Source organism: Macrobrachium nipponense, chromosome 4 (assembly GCF_015104395.2).
Source record: "Macrobrachium nipponense isolate FS-2020 chromosome 4, ASM1510439v2, whole genome shotgun sequence".
In the NCBI taxonomy this organism is placed as follows: domain Eukaryota; kingdom Metazoa; phylum Arthropoda; class Malacostraca; order Decapoda; family Palaemonidae; genus Macrobrachium; species Macrobrachium nipponense.
This window is the reverse complement of record NC_061100.1, coordinates 41,408,262-41,433,620: the sequence shown is the minus strand read 5'-3', so window position 1 is coordinate 41,433,620 and position 25,359 is coordinate 41,408,262. Positions and strand designations below refer to the sequence as shown.

The window sequence follows — 25,359 nt, the reverse complement described above, 5'->3', positions numbered from 1 at the left end:
TAAAGATTAGTCTTATCCCTTCCAAATTTGTCTGGTTTATAATCATAGCAGTAGCTTGCTTGATTATGCTTTATAAATTAGAAGTTTTAACTTTAGGATTTTACTGATAACAAATGTTTGTGAGAGAATGTGAATGTGGCTAAGCTTGAGAGAGAATTAAGTTGCTGCAACTGCTGAGGCTGCTTGGACATTATGTATATGCATTAGGAGGCTGAGCAGGCAGCAGCTGAAGAGGAGGCCAGGGCAGAGAAGGAGCGCTTGGAAGCCGAAGTTCGCAGGCAAGAACAGCTTCTCATGGGCAACACACAGGTGACTGATTACATCAATAATCATTTTCATTCATTCTCATGTAATCTGAACTTACATGTTTTGTCATGTGGAAGGCATGAGGAACCTCCCATTTGACAGTGCCATATACTTAACTCAAACATTTTCAGAAACTAATGATCTGGTGTTGGTGAGGACTCAAACTTTTGAGATGGCTTGATATGAAATACTAATAAACAAGGGAGCAAAACCAATATACTGTGCTTCATAAGTTTGCTTATACAGTAACAAAACTAAAGAAGAAAGATTTTAGTAAGTAATGTGCTAAAACCAACTTCGTTTTTGAATGACTAATCACTTTATCATTTAATTCTTATAAAGAAGGCTTGCCAACACCAGTGCCTTCTGAATTTACACATTACCTGAAGCTCTTAGTATGACAGCAGTGTAGTTTATTAATTTCAATGCATAATGTTTTATAACTATGTTCATATTTATATACAAACCAAAGAACACTTTCAGTTATATATATTATTTGGTGGATGAAATTGTCATATGTGTTCTCAAGAAATTATTATTAAACTGGCACTATTGTTGAGAGTTATGCTTGTTCAAAGGACACTGTGGATAAGAAAATCAGACAAAAATGTGGAATAGATTGTAAGTAAATGAAGTCATTAGTGGTTGATAATTATTATTGGTCTGTTTAAATGTGTTCATGTGAATTACAAGCCTCTTACCTTTACCAATGCCTAAATGATAGTTTAGAGCAGGTACACTAACTGCTTAAATACATAACTGTGTAAACCATAGTCCCACTACCCTGGGTCTTCCCATACTATGGTTAGCCCCCATCTTAATTGTTAAAAGCTCCTATACCTAAATGTGTTATCTTGGTTATTGGACGTGTACTCTTTCTGAGCTCCATTATCTTCATTTATGCTATTGGAAGTCATTGCTTGGTTTCACTTTTCTTTATATACAATATGTACATATTGTCATTATGCTTAATGAAATTATGTGCTGGCCAGCTGTGATGTTAGTATCCCAAGTTTTTACTAAACTGAGTTTTGGTTTACAGTTGTGTTTAAAAGTAGTGCTTAAAAGTACAATTTAAATATTTATTTCATCCCAACCCCATTTAATCATATCTTGCTACATTCTTGAATGTCTCCAGACTTGCTATCTTTTTTCTGAAAGACTGAAGAATGCTCATTCATGCTGCTTCGGTTCCACAAATGAATGCTAATGCTTATCTTATAGTTGATGTGTCTGTAGCAGTGTCACTACAACTCTACCAGAACTTCTTCAGCTTTTTTATTCTCAGCATTCTTGAATAATTTATAGCTATCCATAATCATGGATATTTTGTTATAGTTATAGTTATATTTTCTGTTTGAACTTCACTCTATTTTTTTTAAATATGTAAAGTGTAGCCTTCATTACTTAAAATTTTTGTCTGCTTGCTTCCTGTATTAAATATAAATGGCCTATTTTTCACGTTTTGCTCTGAATATCACCGTTGTATAGTATTTGTGTAGAATTTAAGTGTTTCAGGTGTTTTTATCACTTTTCCTAAATATTTTGTATTGTAGTTTATTTGATACACCAACTACTAAACAAGAAGTTCTATATTTGAAATAACACCAAGAGGTAGGACAGTTACACCATCTCAGGTTTAGTTGTGTTGTGTGCAAAGTAATGGCTCTAGGTTTTAGCTTCATTGGGTTAGTACGTACATCATATTTTGTATGTACTAGTCAATTTATTAATTGGGCTTGTGTCTCGTTATCAGTTACAGTATATTCCTCTTGCCTCCTGTAATTGGTATCAGTAATGTTTTTATTTTCAGCAGTATGTACGTATAAGGGATATTATTGTCTTATCACTATTTTGTTATTTTTGGTGCGTATGGCACTTGCGTTGCTTAGCATATTTATTAAGTGCCGTCATGCAGCATATTGTGGTCAAGTGTTGTTGTCCATTCATATATGCGATATATATCAGGATTAGTCACCCACCCAGTGGTCATGTCAAGAGAGGAGGAGATCCCACAAGCCAAGGAATGAGCAAGCTGCTGCAGATGTCAGTTAATTCTGCATCCAAGCCTTCTGAATTGTCAGAGTCCTTTGGAACTTTTTCTTCCTTAGATAACTCTTAAGAGCCGGGTTAAAAAGTCAATTTGCAGCACCCCAGGCTGGGGAAACTTTGAGGTCGGCCAATTTAAGAAAAAAAAACACATCAGTGAAAAGAGGAAGATGTGCAAATTCACAAGGTGTAAAAAAAAATTTTAAAAATTTTCCCTGCTGTCTACAAGAAGTTGAAAATTACTTTTTACAATCCCATGTGGCACCTCTTGTATAAGACTATCATAAATTTTACCAAGTTATACATGGTTTTTTTAATTATTTTATTTTGTAAAATTATAATTACAGATCATACAGTATCAAAGCAGGTAAGACCCAGACTAGGATCAGTAACCTTTTCTGAGTGTATTTTTTTAGTAAAATATTTACCTATATAAATTTACTGAGATCGAAGATGCAGTAAATTTTTTTGATTAGTATACGCACATGTTTTTTATTTTTTGTGCTTTCCTTTGCAAAATTACTATTATAACTGGTACTATCATAAAAGATAAGAACTAAAACTAACAGCAACCCCTGGGTATATTTATGAGCAAATTTATAAAAAGATGCCATGTGAGAGAGAGAGAGAGAGAGAGGCAGTATATGCTCTCTTGAAGTCAAGATCACAACTAAATCATGAGCCATCTGCTTTCTTGATCTTGACTCACTCACTCACTCTCACTCCACTGGCTGAGGGCCTCCATGGCTCTTTGCTGCCGCTACAAGAAGCTTCCAACGACCACGGTTCTGCGCAACATCCCACCAATCCCCTGGACCATCCACTCCAAGCTTTGTCATTTTTTATCTTGGCTAGTCTAAATGTTGCAGTTAGTGATTTTATGGGCTATAGAAGTTTTGGAACTTCTTTCTTGCTTGATTCCTTCAAATTGGTGGCGCGTAATTGATGCTGACCATGAGTGAATCCATCCACCACCCAAAACCTGTTATTACTACTCATATGAGGGTATCCATCCATTAAGGGTTAAGGAGTAACAGTTCACCTGTCTTCTTCTCAAATGCAGTTCCTTCTGCATATGTCTGATGGCCTCTTTACCCACTAAGCTCTCTCTGTACTGCCTGTTGTTAAAGCCTGCCTAATTCCTGCCATTCCTTCCATTGATGTTCCTGTATCAGAGAGTATCTTCATGGATTTCCAAGTTACCGTATACTTTTTCTTTAGCCTTGTGACCTAGATAGTAGGTCAGGAGTTTCTTACTCATCTGTACCCAAGATTCCAATGTGCTCTAGGACAGGTGAAGCTTCTGGATCCTTGCCTGCTTCTTATAAGAAGACCCATTTGAACTTAACCCATGTCAGAGTTTGTTTGCTTGAGCATTCAATAGAAGAGTCCTTGGTGTTGCTTCAGTCAAGCTTTTCAGAGTCAAGTTGTTTTATGTGGCTTTCATGTCCAGGGCAGTCAAAACTTTGCTTTTGTTGGGAGGAATGAAAACATTGCTGCTTTACCCAAGGGACAAGGCCATCCTCTGCTCCTCAGAATATAGGTAAATTTCAATTACCCATGTTTACTCTTAATACTCTTAAGGTTTTTCAGAAGCTGGTAACTAAGCATCTTTGCAGGGTTGTTGAAGAAGATAACCTGCTACCAGTATTACAGTTTGGGTTTCACAAAGGCCTTGGTACTTGTGATGCACTCTTTTCAGTATCTGCCATCTTGTAGTGTGCTCTTGATGAGGGTGCTGATGCACACATGGTCATTTTAGATTTTAGTGCAGCCATTGACCTGTGAATCATGATGTACATATCTACAAGCTAAAATTATTGTTATTTGGTGGATGAATTATCAATATTTGAAACAAATTTTTAATGGGCAGAACCCAAAGGGTCTGTGTTAATTTCATGTGTTCCTTATGGTAGTGTTCATAGACCTTTGGTGATGCTACTCATATAGATGTTCCTCCTCCATGCCTTAGGTCTGTTGTTGCAGTGTAGTGGGCTTTGGATTTTGGCCTAGATACAGTACACAGTTGTCTTCCCAAATCACCAAAACTGGTTCACATGTTTGTTAACCATCCTGTACTCAGAATATAAAATGACACAACACATCTGGTTTAATTGAAATTAAAATTGTTGGGATTCTGACTATTCTATGTTATAGGTTTGCTGTTGTCATCAGAAGGATTTAGAAATGATAGCAGGGTATTTTTTCTTTTTACTAAAACTATGTCAGAGGTAGAGGGAATTACATAGACTATATCAAAGGTAGAGGTAATTACATAGACTATATCAAAGGTAGTGGTGATTTAAAAAAAAATACATAATTCATTATAAATACCATCTAGTAAATTCTACCAGCAGTGTTAACTATCAAACCGAACATTTACAGGCTAACAGATAATTCTCAAAATATATAGTTTAACTCAATAAAAAATGTCCAAAAATGTATTACATACTGTAATGTCTTCACACAGGATCCACTTTCTATTAGTGTATATATACATTTCACAGTTACTGATGATTAACTCAATACATTATCACTTTTCAAAATAGTTCATACTCTTCTCAACACACTACCCTATTCATATTTATTTTATAAAGTATATAGTTTTAAATATAAAAGTTTGATAATTATTTTTTTTATTGGTTTTATCTATTCACCATTCATTTTTTATGTTCATATTTGAACACTGTTATCATTCACTTATTCATAATTAATCATAATAATTTATATATTTCATCTTCATTAGGGCACTGAATAATCCTGATAGGTTCCGGCACTTGGTCCGCAAGACCTAAACTTCATAATCAATCAGTCAATCATCCTGTAAGAAGAAACATCCTCTCTGAGTTCTAAATGATCCTTATCTGTATCATATTGTACATTTTTCATCATTCTATGAATCTAAGAACACAATGTATTCAAGAGAACCTACCTATCCAAGTAAGTAAGAGCCTCTCTGGTCTCAGGTTATGGGGGTATTGCCCTATTAGAAACTCCAAATGTGGAATCTATCACTGAGAAATTTAAGAGATGAAAGAAAAACATTTAAACTGCTGCACTTTGGAATTGCTTCCAAAGTCTGATCCTAAGAAGAAATTTAGGGGTTTTAGGACTTAAGGATTTTAAATGGTCCTTGGTCTAGGATGCCTAGTCCACTGGCTTAGGTATGTAACCGAAGAGAATGTCAGTTCCTCTGTAGAAGGATCTGGTAAACAGCAGCTTTATCTTTGAAGCCAATGAGGATTTGTGTTTTCTGTAGTAAAAGGCTTAGAGTGAAAAGATAAAAGAGTTGATCAGGTCCTTGAAGCATGATTGATATAGTAACAAAACTACTGAACAGCTCTATAGTCAAACCAAAATGTTATGACAGATGACAGGTCTTGTCTAAGTGCTTCGTATGTGAATCTAAAAGTTAGGACTTTTTTCCTCGTAGACAAAGGGAAAAATTTAATCGGCTTATTAGTAAAACTGGATTAAGTTCTGTACTGGATGGTGCGACACCAATCCCTCCACTTACATTTCTTACTTATTTTTTCCTCATATTATTTTGAATTGTTTACATCTGGAATATTGGTAGCGCTCCACATGCCCAATCGTAAACTCACATTACATCGGTCAAGGGCCCATTGTTTATCTTCTCTCTTGCAAGTAACCTGGCTGTAAACAGAGAGGACACATCTCTCAGTATCGCTTTTTCCAGGCAGTAGCAGGAAGAGCACGTCTGGAAGTATTTTTTTACAGGGTGAGTCGAGTGAGTGACAATGTATTATGTATACAACAGCTATTATATATAGACAAAAATGAAAGACCAAGTGAATTTTATGGCTTTATAATGACAAGTAAAATCTTAATCATACGAGCTGGAATTTCAATCCCTTAAAGACGTGACCCCATTACCTAGTAAAATCTTTCCTTAAGATCAACTTGGCTTATAGGGAGTATAAAAGGCCCATTAAAACACTCTGGTTTAAAGCTAAGGACTATCTTTCGGTGGACTGACTCCCACCCTTATCAAGTAGTGAATGACAGAAGAAGTTACATTGCGAAATATACAGTGGGAAATATGCCCTTAGGTGATGCTTGGCATCACCACTAAGCCAACGCTGGTTCTGTTAATTGTCTTAATTCGCTTCATCCATTGCCTTAAGGAAGATATTGCCTACATGGTCAGTCCCAGGCTACATTGGAAAGTTGTTCCTATTTTCTTGTTTTATCAGTGAAGATTCTACCATCTGACATCTATATCAACAGCTGCTCTTGTATAAAATTTGGGACGAGTTCCAATCCATGGTATGGTTTGTGTTATTTATATGATGGAAAATTACCAAACTATGTTGTCCATATGCTTGGTTAGATATGGACAACATAGTTTAGCAATTTTCCATCCTATAAATAGCACGAACCATACCATGGATTGGAACTCATCCCAAATTTTATACAAGAGCAGCTGTCGACACAAATGTCAGATTGTAGAATCTTCACTGATAAAACAACAATATAATAGGATCAACATTTCCAATGGAGCCTGGGACTAAGACCATATAGACAATTATCTTCCTTGAGGCAACAATGAAGCAGATTACGACAATTAACATGACCAATGTCGGCTTAGCAGTGACCCCAGCATCACCTAAGGGCATATCTCCCACTATATATTTTGCGAATGTAACTTCTGTCATTAACTAAATGATAAGGTTGGGAATCAGTCCACCGAAATATAGTCCTTAGATTTAAACCAGTGTTTTGTGTGTGTGTGTGTGTGTACACTCCATCTGAGTGCTTAATCCACCCTTTACCAATGAGGTTTTAGGTTTAAGTATGGCAGATTCCTTACGGGCAAAATGACCAAAATTTTCTTGACTGCAAACGATATAGCCTGGGAGAAACCACCTTTCACCCACCATGACATTTTGGCTTGACTGTAGTCCCTTGTTAAGTAATTATGTTAAGTATATCTTTTAACCAGACCGCTACACTGATTAACAGCTCTCCTAGGGCTGGCCCGAAAGATTAGATATTTTTACGTGGGTTCCTTTTACGTGGCTAGGAACCAATTGGTTACTTAGCAATGTGACCTACAGCTCACTGGGGGTTCCAAACCACATTATATCAAGAAATGAATTTGTAATCGCCAGAAATAAATTCCTCTAATTCTGTATTGGTAGAGTGGGGAAGCAAACTTGGACTACCAGATCTGTAGGCGTGCATGTAACCCACTCGTCAGCGAGGAACTCTAGTCCCTTGTGATAGGCAACTTGAACTCTCAGCAAGGGAGCAACTCTAGTATTTCCTTAATTGCAGCTGAATGACAGTGAAAATGCATGGTGCCAGTTCCATATAGAAGCTAAGGAAAATCTACATCATGGGCATATAGCAGCAAAAAATTAACTCTATACGTAGGAGTAAGAGCAGAAGCAATTTGGATCTCCTTGAGTGGCAAGAGGTACCACTGAATCTGAAACTGAAGAATAGATTTGGATGAAGGACCATCTCTATATATTTTCATTGCTTTTTCCATTTCCTCCATTGATAATTTGACCAGTTAATGCAGGAAGAGTAAGTCAAGTTAGGTAAACAGGCTTGTCTGTGAGAAGCTGACCACAATACATAAGGCCTCAAGTTAAGGTAGCCACACTATGAATTATGGGGCTTATCTTGGAAACCTGGACATCCTCTCTTACCCTTATCTTTTTCTGTTTATCCATTATTGCAGTGTTAATCCATGCAAAATAATTAAAGTCATACGTATTAGTAAAAGCAGCCTTTACACAAAAACATTCACATTTAATAGCTTGTAAATGAAAATGACAGACTGCAAAGGCGTGGGAAACTGAAAAATATATATGCACTGTATTATGTATATATGTACTGTATATGCTTTGATTCATGGTCTCTGACAATGATAAGGGAAGAAATACTGTACCTGCTGGATGCAAGACAATTATGTATGGTACAAGTGTTAGTAAGAAATTATTGAATTGTGTCGCCTAACTAGCCTAGATATTTAAGGCCGATAGAGCCAAATCATCATTATTTGTTTTACATCAGTTTTCCTCTTCATGGGCAAGACGTGAAATGAGCTCTCCATCCTTCTGTCATGTGCCTCATGCTGCCTCAACCTTATTCAGGTCTAGCTCTTCATCTACCCCATTTTGCCCCATTTATGTGGGCCTTCCTACCAGTCTTTTACCTGCTTCCATATTTACTGCTTTTTGGACCAACTGTTTGTCATATCCTCTCTTCAGATGTCTAAACCATCCCAGTCTGAGATCTCAAGTCTTTTATCCAGCTTCTTGATACCACATATTTATTGACGATATATCATAGGACCTTGCTATAACCCTTCAAGAATGTATGGTTGACAAGCCTTATATACTCATTGGAGGTCTTTGCTCTGTTTGTTTATGGAACATTTTTGTATGAACCAATATGTAGTTTAGTTGTTCATCTATATTTTATCCATGAACAGGTAATCTCTAATTGCTGTCTTATCTCTCCTTCACAATAACAGAGGTGCTTGATTTTTTTTATGCATAAATGCCCATGTATCACAAGTGTTCCCAGCTCCCATTTTTTCTTATTTGCCCTTTTAATGTGTCTCAGGCATCAAAATCTCTTACTTTTAGAGGCAGCCAAAGGTTATCAAAATATTGATTGGTTTATAACCAAAAACAAAAAAGCTGAAAATCATGGTCACTAAGCTGAGCCCAAATGAAAAAACAAGAAGTTTAATGATGGTATCTTAAGGATTGAATAGCAGCTTAAGTACTACAAGTATTTACATTTTGTGGTATATGTACCACCCAAGGAAAATGACACTATCATCAAGCAGTAACCCCACTGTATATGTACGTGAAAAATATTTACGTATATGCTAAAAACTTCAGAAAAATTACTGAAGTGTACGAAGGATGTACTGTACTGAACTGTCAACTGTAAACTACTAGGTGCTACTGCACATGTGATCTGCTTACCTGCCATTGTCTCAGTTAGGAGAAGATTTGTTTTGATGTTTTGAAGAAAAAAAGTTAGATTAAGTTATGGGTTTGTTATGAAACAAATAATTTAACTCTTGGAGTTTTAAAATGTCAGCACTCAGCACTGTGTTACAATGGGTATACAATACCTCGGAAATAATGCAGATTCCCAGGGTTGGTGTTAAGCTCTGAACACATTTGTAATAATTATATTAAAATAAATTGTAAGCTTTGATGGTCTGTTTAAGTGAAGCCACAGGTATCCGTTGTAAGGATATTGCAGACATACAACTCTGGTCCCAGACAGAGTTAAAAAGTAAGAACTATGGGAGGAGTGAAAGATGGCTTTCCCAACCCAAAATGACATTGAATGTTATAGTACTTTGGTTTAACATTTGACCTCTCTGCCTAGACCAGCATAGAAGGTATTAGTAAAGTATGTTCCTTAAAGCACATACCAAAATTAAAATTTTGTTAAAAATCTAATTATGATGTACTGTATATACAGCCCCTATTTAGCAGGTTTCTTTGTCTGCTATAGTATTCTATTCTTATCACCTGCTAGAAGCAAAGTGAAGTACATATTTGTATTCTTTGGTATATGCATTGGGCCATACTTTGTGTTTTAAGCATTCTAGACATTTTTATTTTATCATATACCTGTTAGTATTTGTAATACCCTGTACTGTATTTGAAGTAAAGTCAGAAGAGTATGGTTTTGTCTTGTAAGAGTCCAGATTACCATAACTTAATTTGCCCTTAATTTTTTGTTGGCTTTCATTGAATGTCATTAAAATTTATTTCAACTTCCAAGCTTGAATGTTGTAAGCCTTCCCCTAGATGGAATGAAGGCGGGCGAGGTTTGCATAAATAAAATTCACAACCATCTGGTAATACCTAAAAGGGTTATAGTACATTTTTCCTCATTCCATGTGCAATGTAATAGAAGTTTTTTCTTTTTCTCTCTGCTTCTAGTATTTTTTTGTCCCTTATGGGAATTTGTTGGTTTGTTGACCACAAAAGGGATATCAACTTAAAATTATTTAGTTTGTTTTTTACTGTTGATGTCATATTGTCTTTACGATTGTGTGGTTATAAAAAGTTATTTTTATGGATTTTTTGTGCTTGCAGTAGTAAATATGTTTTTTAAGTATTGTACTGCTGATGACATAAAATTACTGCATGGTGATGTTAAATTGTCTTTTATGTTCAGTACTTTTGAGTAAACCTGTCCTGCATTTGATGTATGAATAAGAAACTGAATGTATCTTGTGTACTTTTTTCCCATTTTATGTTTTGTTTATTTCTTTAAGACAGAGGCTTAAAATGGCAGCTACTGCATAAATAAGTGATTTACTTCATCCTAAATAATTTCTAATTTTGATTTTCAATACCTTAATGTTTGATATTTTTTTATTGTGCTAACTATGTTTCTTCACTATTTTATATTGTACAGCTTATTTCAATGAAATTCTTACCCCTTTATATTCCTTTTTGTTAGGGACCCCAAGATGGAAATGAGTTGTCACCTGAGAGCTTATCCCCAGATGAAGGAATGGGTATCACCGCATTTGCTCTGTATGATTACCAGGCCAGTAAGTGACAACTGTAATCTTGATGTTTATTGCATGTCGTAACGTATACGTATTTACATTTACAGTATATTTTTTCTCAGTGCATTCAAGAAGAACGTGGCTCAAGTCTCCACTGTCTCACACCCACTCATAAAACTACACAGAAAACTCATGAGCACATTGACTTCCATTCTGTATTGCTCTATTATATTGTATTTCATTCTTTTTGTATATATGTATTACATATGTTCATTAAAAGTTCTTTCATGCTGATGAGTACGACTTCCCCCTCATTTTGGGACCACCTTGACGTGTTGAGGGGGCTCTCGAACCTCAGGAATTTCTTCCCAGGTTCGAACCCAAGAATCCCATATAACATTATACAGGTATTCTCCTACTTACAATGGGGTTAGGTTCCAAACAACCCATCGTATGTCGAAAAAATTGTATCTTGAATATAGCCTAGCCTACACTGGGGTAATCAGTACCATCTTTACATAAAGGGTAGCATACCCTACACTACACAGTATACTTATACATATACGGCATAGTAATTATTAATTTCAGCTGATTCTCTAGGGCAGTGATTCTCATCCTGTGCACCGCGGCACCCTTCTGCACCACGACAATCCCCCAAGTGCGCCGCAAAAATTTCATAGATAGGTGTATAATAAATATATATGTATATATATATATATGTGTGTGTGTAATGACCGCACACTAAAACTGGAGTACTTGGATATGTCTCTAGAAAACTTTTGGATAAGAATTGGAAAGGAACACCCTCATAATTATAGGCCTAAAAGCCCAGAAAATATTGCTGCAGTTCTCGACCTCATATCTGTGTGAACTAGGATTTTCAACACTCACAAACATCAAAACTAAGAAGAGGTCTAGATTATTGAGTGTTGAAGAGGAAATGAGTGTGCCTGTCCAGTGTCCCTCCTAACATCAAAAGGATAAGCAAATCCAGACAGGCGCAAGTGTCCCATTAGTCAGGTATGATTAGTCTACAACTGGAATGTATGTTGTACATCATTCCCATGTGCTCATTAATTCATTCATATATAATAATAGAAAAAAATAATAATTATTATTATTATTATTACGGTATTACTTCATTATCATAACCATTACACATGTGTGCACACATATTTGAACTAATATTATGGGTAGCCCTATTTAATGTGTACCTTTGTGTCAGTTGAATATGTAGCAGGCTTATATAATAATAGTTTTAATTACACTGACTGTAGAGTAGTTGCGCCATCAAAGTCCAGGATATATCATTAATGCGCCACTAAGCAATAAAGGTTGAGAACCTCTGCTCTAGGGTCAATGCATTTGGCTCATAATAATTCAGTACTAAGAGAAAGTGAATAACATTAGCAGGTTAGCCTAGCGTATAAGATGATAGATGCCATGGTAAATTGGACTCAGATTCAGACAGATATCAGCATAATTGAGCAATACTTATCAGGCTGCTGACGCCTACATATAATTATGGAATAAAAACATAACGAATATGCATCTTTTCTGTGAATCTTTTAAAAATTATACATTATTCTATCCTATTACAGTGGTACCTCGAGATATGAAAGGCTCAACTTATGAAAAACTCGAGATACGAAAGCAAATACGAAAAATTTTACAGCTATACATACGAAAATTGCTCAAGATACGAAAGGTTGTTGCTGTAAAGTCCGAGATTCTCCCGGACCACCGATAACAATTTTGAAACTCGCGCGCCGCCAACTGAGTAGACTCGCCACATTCCTCCCGCTCTCCCATTGGTTCCTGATGCTAGTCACTGCCATGAGATCCTTCTCTCCTATTGGTCAGCATCCCTCCCGTCATGCATCTACTACGTAGTGGCGTTCCTCTTCAGCCATTGCTTCTCACCAGTTTTATCGTACGCACGCGGAATTCGTTCATTCACATATACGATTTAGTTTGTTAACGTAAATTCGTGTTAGTGATTTCGTTGTGCTACTTTATCGTGTTGTGTGAGAACCTAATTAGTATACGTACTACATAACTTAAATACGTACAGTATAGTCATGGGTCCCAAGAAAGTTGCTGAAGTTCACAGAAAGAAGAAAATGCTTTCTATGCAGACAAAAATGGAGATAATAAAAAAGTATGAAGCTGGCTTGCGGTTGAGTGTGATCGCTAAGGAATACGGCCGAAATCCGTCGACGATAGGCACCATCCTTAAGCAGAAGGAAGCCATCAAAGCAGCTACACCTTCCAAGGGCATGACTATTTTGTCCAACAAGAGGAGCCATGTGCATGATGAAATGGAGAGGCTGCTTCTTCTATGGATTGAGGACAAAGAAATTGATGGTGATACAATAACCGAGACGGCAATCTGCCAGAAGGCCAGCACTATTTTCGGCGATTTGATTGCCCAAGCCGAAGACGACAGAGGAGTGGCGACATCGACAGCAACCCCAGAGTTCAAGGCTTCTCATGGGTGGTTCGAAAAATTCCGTAAACGGACTGGCATCCATTCAGTGGTGAAGAAATTGAAATTTTGTAAAATACGTAAAGTATAAAAAAGTAAAAAAAAAATGTAAAGATAAAAAAATTCAAAACAAAATTTAATTTTAAGTTTTTTGTAAAGTGTTACAGTTTTGTTAATGTGTTTTGTAAAGTTTAGTTTGTTTTTCTGACATTTTTTTATGTGTTTCGTAAAGTTAAGTGTACGTATCTGCCGTTTGTCCTCCTCCTCTGTCGCCACTTTGGGAGATAGCCTCACTCGAAAGGTAAGCTTCCACATTTTACTACATACATACGTATGTACGTACAGTATTTCTTGTATACCATGTACACTAATACACTTTATTTACAGGTACTATGTAGTACATAGCAGTACGCATTAAGTTGGGTATTAAATGGTCCAAATTGTTGTAGAATTTAATTATTTATAGGTCAATTTAGCTTTATTATGAAATTTACTGGGGTGTTTTTGGGAGGGCTTGGAACGGATTAGCCATTTTACATGTAAAATGCGGTTCAAGGTACGAAAAACTCATGATACGAAGGGTGCCTCGGAACGGATTAATTTTGTATCTCAAGGTACCACTGTAGCATATTGTATGTAATATCATATTACATATTGTATCATAAAATACCAATAAAGCGGTCAACGCTTTGGTTTGGAAATCATCTGATGGTGAATACAAGTTTATTTTGTCATATTTAACGCAATTCAGAGCAAATTGTTTCCCTTCTAGTTAATATAAAAGAATATCTAGATACTTTACTTATATGAGACAAGGTCATCTTTTCGTTATAAGACTTGTTAATTTTAAGTCAAAATATGAATTTAATACGTCTCGGGAATTAAATTATTCTTTCGTAAACAGATTGCTTTGTGGGCATGTTTATTGTGTAAGGACAATTACGTGATTCTGTTCGCTATTTTCACTTGATTTCTTCGTAGTATGAGCTTTACCGTTATGTTATTTATCTTTCATCAGCGCGAAAACAGCATAAACCGTATTCTTTGAAGAACTGAAGTTTTGAGTAAAACGATTCTCTCTTAACTTTATCTAACTTTATCTAAGGTTGTGTTTGATCGGATAAGGTAACGGGAGTTTTATCTTTGTTACCAATGCCCAATAACAGTCATTAGCACCTCGAAAAGTGTTCTTGGCTTCAGCTACAACTTTGTTTATCTGTATGTTTCCTTGCTGATATTTGATCTGTAGCGAAAAAAGTTATTACCAAAAAATATATCATAGCTGTTATACATAATGTTATTTATAACATAACTGCGGTAATTGTTTACTATCATATGATGGTTGAAATACAGGCCAAATGGATGTTGTTATCCAGTTTGGTTGTACTTAGCAAAACGTTGTTTCTCGTTCGGTTGTTCATGGCTGTACACATTTAGCAAATGAGTTAAACGTTAAAACAAAACTTTCACAATTCTCTTTTGTTGTTTTTTTTTTTAACTTATTTAACTAGAAGATGGTATAAAGTTAGGCTATTGTAATTTGGTCCCTCTCTCTTGCTGCCTGGTTGTACACTGCTGGGCTGCACCTGTTATGAGCGAAATTTAAAAATATTGTCGTATCAGTATTAATTGCTAACCCCATCGTAAAATCGGATTATCGTAAGACAAATTATCGTAACTCAAACATTACCTGCATATTTTAGGGTTAATATCTGTGGATTTTTCCTCGTCAAAATTTTCCATATCTAATAAGTAAGAAAATATACCATAACCTGGATCGAAGTTAAATCTGAAGCTAAATAGTGGGAACTGTGGTAGATCTATCATCTACCTGACAATGTTCGGACCTGGTTTTCCAAGCAGAACTATTCTGTGGAGCTGGACCACGGATTCCAGGGGGGCCTAGTTCCAGGAATAGAACTCTTGGCATTCTGTCCAGTTTGCCCATGATGTAGTTAGGATGGGGATAAAGTGGTCCCCCCCATATTTGCAGGGGGTGCATACCAGACCCCCCCTCTATGAATAGTTGGAACCCCTATAAAAATGCTTTAAACCTATTTTGTTAGTTAAAACTCAAGAAAACCCCACTGAAAATTTTTATACCTGGTTTTTTTAATAGTTTTATCACAAAAAGTGCATTTTATGATCCATTAGATAAAAAAGGAATTTGTGGATATTTCTCGTAGAAAAATACCGCGAGTAACCGAATTTTCCGCGAATAATGCAGGGAAATGTTCCCGAGAGAAATCCACGAATGTGCGAGTCTGCGAATCCAGAGAACGAGAATACAGGGGGTCCACTGTATTGTATTTTTGTAATACTCTTAGTCCTACCAAGCGGGTATTGCTTACACTTGGGCCATACTAATCATGTTATGCCATCCCCTGTTGGGGTAGGGTAGGGATGCAGACATTTGGGAATCGTTTCTCACTTGTGCCACTGGCGGAAGATTTAACTTCTCAAAAAGCCAATTATATTTGTTCATACGCGAACAAACCCTCGGTCTTAACAATAGGATAGGATAATTTCTAGTGCCTAGCTGTATCCGGTTAAAAAGCAGATGAAAGCAAGGAGTCTTGTATTATCTGGTAACCCATGTGTAGATCAGGTGAAGAGTGGTCAAACGCCGATCATCTACGCCAGTCTTTCCTTAACCGCCTGGACGAGAGTTGGGTTTTTTCCTCTCTTGGCCTTTTCCCGGTTCTTGCCTGTTTCGTTTCCTATAGTGTGTTTGTGTGTGTTTTTACCTGGTATTATGGCTTCTTCTGCTCCTTCTTGACGTCAGCGTTTGTGCTCCAGAGTTCCTGAGTTCCCGTGTTCTCGTTTTTTGGCTTCATCAGAGACAGACCCTCACATCACATGCAGTAGGTGTCGTTCAAATTTTTGTACGATTACGAATCCTTGTATGGAATGCCAGGCATGGCCTATGGAGCAGTGGAGGAAGTTTTATGGTAAGAGGGAACATCGGAGAGTCTCCACTCTTCCTACTTGGGAGGGCTTTGCTCCTATTCCCAATGTTTCATCTTCCGCAGTAGTCAACCCCCATAGTAAAGTTGTCCCTGCATCTCCTTCGTTTTCTTCCATTGATTCGTTGATGGAAGTATCGGGAGGTCGCCAGGGTATTTTTTGTAATGTAGCCCCCTCTTCCTCGGGAGCTTTTTCAGTTCCCGAGAAGGGTGAGGTTTTTTCATCATTCTCTTCTCTTCCAGAGTCAGAGGCGTCCAAAATGGCGGCGATTTGGAAGACGCTTGGGCTAGGGGGTACCCCGTCCTTGGAGGGGTTGCTAGTGCATTTTGTGGAGGCTCGCACCCCCCCTTCCCAGTCCAGCCAGGCCATCCCCCCTCCTCCCGGCCTTGTCTCCGTGGGTGGGAGCAGTCGGCCATCTTGTATTGCTCCGCCGGTGTCTGCCGTCGCCTTGTCTCAGAGTGACGCTGTGGCGTCAGCCCCGTTGTTGTCGTCGTCACGGGGCCCATCTTTGTGTATTCCTCCGCCAGTGGCGTCTATTTCCTCCTCGCTCAGAGGGGAAGCCGTGATATCACTCATCGATGACATATCTCCCAGTCGCCTCCTCCAATCCGCCTCACTTAGCCACGACGTCATCTCTGCTGCCCAGTTCCCAACATCTCCCTTCCTTGTCATCGAAGAAATCTCTGGCACATCAGTCCGAAGTCATATGCCAGGCAGTGCTTCAGAGGCTGGACTCTTGTTTTGGATGTGAAGTTGGCTGCCTTATTGGTTGGGAGGACTGGTAGGAAACGGATTGCTTCCTCCCCGCCTCATAGGCGTACTAAGCGTTGGAAGGCTTAGGACTTTGCCCTTCCTTCGCCGCCGAGGGAGGAACAGCGCAGTCGTGTTCCCGAGAGTGCTGTGGTTTCGGGCAGTGTTAGTGGTGTGTATTCTGCTTTGCCACCGAATCTCGTATGTGCAACCACCCCACCCCCCCTTCCGTCCTTGCACATCGCGAGCGTGTTGCAACCTCCCCTGTCCGTGTACGTGATGATAGTGCTCCTTCTTCTCCAAGGCCTATTCGTCGCCGTAAAGATCTGAAGGCGCCTGTCAAGAGGTCGAAGGTAGTGAGCACGGAGGTGGTGCAGCCGAAGTGTTTGCCTGCCTCTCTAACTGGTGCTTCCAAGACTTCCACTATAAGGGATTCTCCGTCAATCTCGAGTGCTCGAGTTTCCCCCCCATCTCACGTACGTACGGCCGCCACGCCCTTGTCTGTTCATGGACGTCTGTAATCACCTGTTGAGGTAAGTGATGTGCCTAGTGTTACAGTGGGTCCGTCTCGGAGGCTGACGCTTGGACCCAGCCCAGATAGGTTAGTAGGGGTTTCAGACTGTTTGGCTACTAACCCTTCTGTGAATTTTGGTGAAGAAGGTGCGTTAGAAGAGCCTACACATCCTTCTCGTCGTCGGTCGCTGGTGCCAGAGCAAGAAGAGGGGGACACGCAGGAGTTTCTGTCTTCTTTTTCGGAAGTTGTTGATCTCATTCGTGGGTTCAACAATTTGGAAAGTAGGACACAGGCTCGGTCGTCTTACACTCCTTCTTGCTTGGAAGCCTTGGTGGGAGCTACTCAGGACCCCAAATCATCTCTTCAGCTGCCGTTGTCGGGGCACGTTCCATCGGTCTTGCAGAAGGTTAACGCCTCTGTTTCTGACCAGGACGGTTCACTTCGCTCTAGAGGCTCTACCAAACTACTACCACCGCCTCTCACAAGACATAGGAAGTACTATGCTACGAGCTCTGCATTTTTGTTGTCACGCCACCTTAACCAGACGTCATTCGCCTGAAGCCGGGTTTGACTTTGGAACAGGTGAGGTCAGTGGCTCCGTCCTTCTCTCTTCAAGACGCCTTAGCTTTGGAATCTACGGCGGCCTCCATGTTGCAGACGGTTACTTGGCTTGACCTCTGGTCTGTGGTGATTGTCAAGATAGCTTCTGACAGATCCCCTGAAGGGTTGGTGAGTGCCGCCTCGCTTGCCAGTCTTTTGCAGTCCGGGGGCAAGGCGTTTTCTTATTTGGCTCACCTCAGTGCCAATTTATGGGGTAATCTTCTTCCGGTTAGGAGGGCCGTGGCTTTGTCTAGGATGGAGAGGTCGCTCGACATCGAGTCTTTGCTGGCCTTGAGGAACAGTGATCTGTTGGAGTCGCAATTTTTGTTTCCACGGACAGAACTCGAAAATGCGATAGACCGATGTCGGGCCGACATCAAGGACCGAATCAGAGTCCCGCCCTCAGAGACGTCTGGCCCCTCCTCCTCCCCCGGTCCAGCAGCAGTCGGGAGATTGTCGCCTGGTAGGCCATCGAGGACCTCAAGTTTGCCAGGGCCTTCCCGTTCGACACAGGATCAATGCCCCTTTCGCTCTCATTCCTTTAAACCAAGAAGTGCCATTTATTTCTTTTATATCTAAAAAGGTGGTGGACCGTTTTTTCGTGGTTACCTGAAGTAACCATTCATTTTCTTTTATATATTGGCATTCCATTTCTTGTGTTGGACATATGTTCAATAATTTGTTTTCTAGTATTGCTATTGATATTTTATTTTTAGCTTTAAGACTAGAAATCTTGATTAGTTATCTGGTCCAAAAAGATGATAAAAATGCACCAGTGTTGGGTTAAAACAATAGTTTCTATTTCTTTTTTAACCTTGCCTGATGTGGGTTATCTGTGTATTAGATTTGTTTCCTTTCTCTGTAATGTATGGTTCCACTGTTATGTTTGAATCTTCTGATTGGTTTTTACTTTTTTGTAGAATTTCTATGGTTCCTGACGGGTGTTTTGGATCATATAATTTATTTGGAACTGGATGTTCCTTTGCTGCATTATCATCTTGAACTGACTGATGATTCTATCACCACATCTGTGCAGGCTAAAGCACATGACGTTAGGGGTATTGGTCCCTCTCTGGCTTTCAAAAAGAACTTGGCTGTGCATAGAGTGCTGAGCGCTGGTACTTGGTTTCGCCAGTCCACGTTCACCTCCTCCTATCTTAAGGATGTTGCCCATAGATCTATGGACATGTTTTCCCTGGATCCTGTGGTGGCTGCCCAACAGGTTGTGTAACTCATAGTTGCCCTTAACGGGGCACCTTTGTATCTTACCTAAGATGATTGTGTGGATGAGAGAATGAGTGAGTTGGCTTTGTCTTGTACCCTACCTTCTTCCTTCGGGTGGTTTAAGGAATTGACACGTCATTTGCTGGACTGGTCTGATACAGGTGAGTGCAGTAGTCATACTGGTAGTGTGGTCGTGCAATATACAATATCTTACCCACTATTTAGTAGCATGGGCTGCACTCCTGGGCAAGGATTAGTCAGGAGTACTACAAACCCTAGTGCCTTGGTTTGTTATTGGACAGTCAAAGTTTCTCTTTGGTTCCCTATACAATGGTTATCCCATATATCATTGTACGTCACTCAGGTTCTGAGTGGTTAGATATTAGTGTATCTAGCTTCTCAATGGGCTTCAGTCCCTCTCCAAGAACTATTTCTTTTGAGAGCTGGACTGGCGGGTAGGCCCCCAGCCGGTCTAGGATGTCTTATACCTCCCTCCAAGTATGAGTCTATCCTATTGTTAAGACCGAGGGTTTGTTCGCATATGAACAAATGACAAATTTTCTAAGACAATTTGTATTTTTCATAGCTACAAACCTGAGGTTTTAATGTTATACTGCCCACCTCTAGCCGCCCCTCTTTTTGTTAAGTTATCCTGAGTTGGGAAAGATTGGCGTAGATGATCGGCGTTTGACCACTCTTCACCCGACCTACGCATGCATTGCCAGATATCACAGGATTCCTTGCTTTCATTTGCTTTTTAACCGGATACAGCTAGGAGCTAGAAATTATCCTATCCTATTGTTAAGACCTCAGGTTTGTAGCTATGATAAATACAAATTGTCCTAGAAAATTTGTCACTTTTTCAAAATGTATTATTTTTTTTTTTCTTTTTCTAATTTTTTATGATAAATACAACTAAAGTTTTTAGTACCCCTGGGCTCCTTGATGACAAAATTCGACACAGTTGATGACAATTGGAAGTTTATCCCTGAATCTCCCTCAGTCAGTTCAAGATGATAATGCAGCAAAGGAACATCCAGTTCCAAATAAATTATATGATCCAAAACACCCGTCAGGAACCATAGAAATTCTACAAAAAAGTAAAAACCAATCAGAAGATTCAAACATAACAGTGGAACCATACATTACAGAGAAAGGAAACAAATCTAATACACAGATAACCCACATCAGGCAAGGTTCAAAAAGAAATAGAAACTATTGTCTTAACCCAACACTGGTGCATTTTTATCATCTTTTTGGACCAGATAACTAACCAAGATTTCTAGTCTTAAAGCTGAAAATAAAATATCAATAGCAATACTAGAAAACAAATTATTGAACATATGTCCAACACAAGAAATGGAATGCCAATATATAAAAGAAAATGAATGGTTACTTCAGGTAACCACGAAAAAACGGTCCACCACCTTTTTAGATATAAAAGAAATAAATGGCACAAGAATAACAATAATAAGTCATATATCTTGGGAGTAGACCCTCTCTCAAACATGTCTTGTTGAAAAGGATTGCTGCATCAGCTCCATTAATTTTGTATAGTCTTCTCTATTTTCCTTATTAAGGATTTCTCAATGTTGCTGAAACTGGCAAGCAACGTGCCAAAGGGGATCGTCAAATCCAGTGTAGTCATATTGAATTGTCTTTATTGCTGCTATATACATATATCACTGCTACAAAGTTTCTCTCTTCTCTCTCTCTCTCTCTCTCTCTCTCTCTCTCTCTCTCTCTCTCTCTCTCTCTCTCTCTCTGACGTTTCACCCAGATCTGCCAGGGCATGGTCACAGCGATGGTTGCTGGAGGACTGAATCTTAGTGGTGAGTCCTTCGCTATATATCATGGTCGTGCGGGCGCTCACGGATGCTCCTGCAGGACCCGGAGGGTGCACGACTTTTCATTGGCTGGCGGCCAGGCGTTGGAAATTCTCGAGGCGCGTTGATCTTCTCAGGTGTGTTGCGTCACCTGGAGCCGGGTTTTCATTGGCTGCGACCGTGGTGACGTCACTCCTGGTATTGGTATTTCTACCAACCTCTTCGATATTGGTCCCGTCCTGGGCGCTGGTGGAAAAAAAATAAATAAATAAATAATAATAATAATAATAAGTCATGAAACATTCAATTATATACAGGGCACAGTCATTTTACCCAACACTGAAGAATGACTACCCTCAAAACACTTGATACTTGACTCCCTTAAGTTAAGATACAATAATATACATGATTTAGAAGTCTACTCAGTTCCAAGTAGGAAAGATAAAAATAAACAAATTAATATGATAAAAATAAAATTTACAGGCTAAGATCTCCCACTCAAAATAAAAATTCTTGGACAGAATAGAGAAGTGTGTCCATTTATACGAAAACCACTCCAGTGCACTCAATGTTCAAAGTATGGGCACACATACAAAAAATGCCATAATAAAGCAGTATGCGCAGTGTATGGATCAGGCACCCATACTACTAATTGGAAATGTAAATCCCCAAAATTGTATTAACTGTGGACAATCCCATCACACAAACTCCAAGGAATGCTCCTCTTATCAATACAACACAGAGCTCCAGTTGTTGATAAATAGAGCAGGAATGTCAGTCAAAGAAGCTAGACTCAAGCTTGAAGTAAGAGGAGTCAGTAATCCATCTAAAACCAATTCTTTTGCAAATGTAACAAAAAATCTAAATATTGATCACATTAATAACAAACAACAAGATAATATAAGGGTACAAACTGATTCTCATATCAATAATGCTGAACCCCAAAACAAGAATATCTGAAGATTCAGATATTCATGGAAAAGAATTTCCAATGGAAGAGGAGTCAAATACAGGCAGTCCTCGGGTTACGACGGGGGTTCCGTTCTTGAGACACATTGTAGGCCAAAAATCATTGTAAGCCGGAACATCGTAAAAAATCCTAAAAAAAACCTTACTTTTCATGTTTTGGGTGCATTAAAAACTATGTAAACTGCATTCTTATTGCATTGTTCATAAAAAAAACCTTCAAATATTGATTATTTTGCATTTTTTGAGTCATATTTCTTCTGCCAGATCAGTGTTGTAGGTGTCGTAACCCTGGAACATGCGTCGTAAACCTGGAAATAATTTTTGATAAATATAATTGAAAAGCGTTGTAACCTCAGAACGTCATAAGCCGAACCCGTCGTAAGCCAGGGACTGCCTGTAATAATAATAATCAAACTGACATAAAGAAAAGAATACTGGAACAAACCCCAGCTAAGGGAAAAAAGTGAATATTGAAAATTACGATCAATACAAAGAAATTCCAACTACGCCAGGAAAACATTTTAAAAAAGATATTGTACTAACCTCATCACACATGGAAATACACAATTACCCTCAATCCCAATCAAACAGCCAACATATGGACAATAAACAATCAATTAATCACTCTTTGCAATTCCAAACAGATAATACTAATGAAAATCATACCATTAAACCAAACCAAAATATAACAATCACTCCCCAACCTTCCACAAGACCCAAATATTCCAATAACAACAACAGAACAAATAATCCCTCAAACCAACAGTCCTTATCACTACAGAAAAGGACCAATAGAATTACTAAACCAGAAATTTCTAAAACTGATGAAATTGTAAAGACAATTTTATTAAATTAAGGAAATGCCCTTTAACACACCAACATGAGAACAAATTATGTTCTGAATCCTTAAAATACAAAATGGAAATTATAAAATAAAAAATAGACATTAATATTCAATTATGAAAAACAAACAACTGCTGAACATAATAACCAACATAAAAATACTATAAAAAACCACAAATAAATTTAAATGCATATAAACTTCGAGGCAAAGTAAAATTGGCAATCAATTTACAGAATGTAACACCAATTCCTCCCAATAATGGAAAATGAAATTATTCAATAGAATATAAATGGCCTCTTGACCCGACTACATCTAAGTGAATTACAAAGAATCTTACGAGACCACAACCCAATATGTATATGCCTACAACACACAGGATCTAACATCACAAACATTCGACAGTACAAAATTGCTTGTTATTCACCAATTGATGGTGGAAAACTAAGTACAGCAATATATGTTCATAATAGTATCACCTATGAACTTTTAAACATACCATCACTATCATATCAGATAACAGCTATAAAATTATATATGCCAGAAAAAAATATGATCGCAATTTGTAACTTACACACCCAACCAAATTCTAGCTCGAATTTCAGTGATCTGCCAACATTAATTAAATATCTACATGAACCCCTACTTATAGTAGGAGACTTTAACGCTCATAGTCCTCTTTGGGATAACAGTCACCCTGCTGATGCACCAGGAACAAACCCAGAAAAGTGCATATTGGAGCATGTCTTTTTCTTCAGTAGATATCTCACTGTGCTCAGTCGACATAGCTGAAAGACTCGAGTGGAATGTACTGGATGACTTGTATACCAGTGACCACTTCCCCAAAGTCCTTAATAATAATTTATTGCCACCTGTAAAATATAATATCCAAAAAGCAGATTGGGACATTTACAATCTACATACCAGAAATATACCACCATTTCCGCATGACCAATACCACAATACAATATGTGTATTCGTCACGGATTTCATGATAAATGCTGCTGATAATAGCATACCTAAAATAAGGCCACACCCAAATAAATCCCCTGTCCCATGGTGGACTCCAACCTTAGCAACTTTAAGCAAAATCAAATACGTAATAAGTCGAAATCTTAGCAGACTTAAGACAGCTCAAAGCCCTCAACAAATTGCCCAACAATATAAATATACTAAACAAGCTAGTGGTCATCAACATAACAATCAGTTATATTAAACCTTTATATAGCAAATATAATGCTAAATTTTGAAAACTTGTAATATCTGCGAAAATATCATCATGAAAAAATTATGTATCAAGCTTGTCAACAAATACATCTATGAAAGAGATTTGACAAAAAATAAGGAATATTAATAGAAAATATATAAGACACTCAAGAAGTGCAATAAACCTAAATGGGAAACTATATCAAGACCCATATGAAATCTCGAATATAATAGGGAAACACTTTGAAAACATAAGTGCCTACTCCAATCTAAATGAACATTTTCAAAATATAAGAACACAGGGGAAAACACTATACTCAGTTTTTAAACTATTGGAGATCTAGAATATAATTATGCATTTAACCCTTTAACGCCAATTGGACGCATTAAACGTTGACATAAATTGTCTGTCGGGTGCTGATTGGACGTATGGTACGTTGATAAAAAAAGTTTTTTTAAAAATTCGCGGAAAAATACTTATAGGCCTACCAGCCGAAAACTTTTGAATCACGCGCCTTGGGGGATGCTGGGAGCTCACGGATGAAGGCGTTGTTTTGTTTACAATCGTTACGCAGGTGCGCAAGTGTGAATTTCTTTCTTATTGCACTAAAAAGTATCAGTGACACATCTCAAAAATTATTTCGTCACTTTGACATAATTTTTGCACCATTTTAAATTAGCCGTTACATGGAGTATTATATATGAAAATGTGCGCAATTTCATGTAGAATACAACAAAAAATACTCATGACTGTAGCTTTTATCAGTTTTGAAATATTTTCATATAAATAACGATAAGTGACAAAATTTCAACCTTCGGTCAACTTTGACTCTACCGAAAAACACTATTGTAAGCTAAAACTTTTATATTCTAGTAATATTCAATCATTTACCTTCATTTTGCAACAAATTGGAAGTCTCTAGCACAATATTTCGATTTATGGTGAATTTATGAAAAAAAACTTTTTCCTTACGTTCGCACGGTAACTCTTCCGAAAAAATCATAAATTTTTTCGTGCGATTGTCGTAATGTTTGCACCATTTTAAATTAGCCGTTACATAAAGTTTTATATATGGAAATGTGGGCAAT

General features: G+C 38.0%; 1 protein-coding gene across 5 annotated transcripts in view; it reads left to right on the top strand.

Annotated features, from left to right (window-relative positions):
• The window catches only part of LOC135210888 (src substrate cortactin-like), a 354,847-nt gene that overhangs the window by 308,175 nt on the left and 21,313 nt on the right, over window positions 1–25,359 (top strand). For 4 of the 5 annotated variants that reach the window (XM_064243824.1, XM_064243820.1, XM_064243821.1 and 1 more), the window contains 2 exons: window positions 208–309; window positions 10,834–10,927. In XM_064243824.1, coding sequence (XP_064099894.1) covers window positions 208–309; window positions 10,834–10,927 — 196 coding nt within the window. The remainder of the gene's footprint in view (window positions 1–207; window positions 310–10,833; window positions 10,928–25,359) is intronic. The other variant, XM_064243823.1, reaches the window with a different exon arrangement.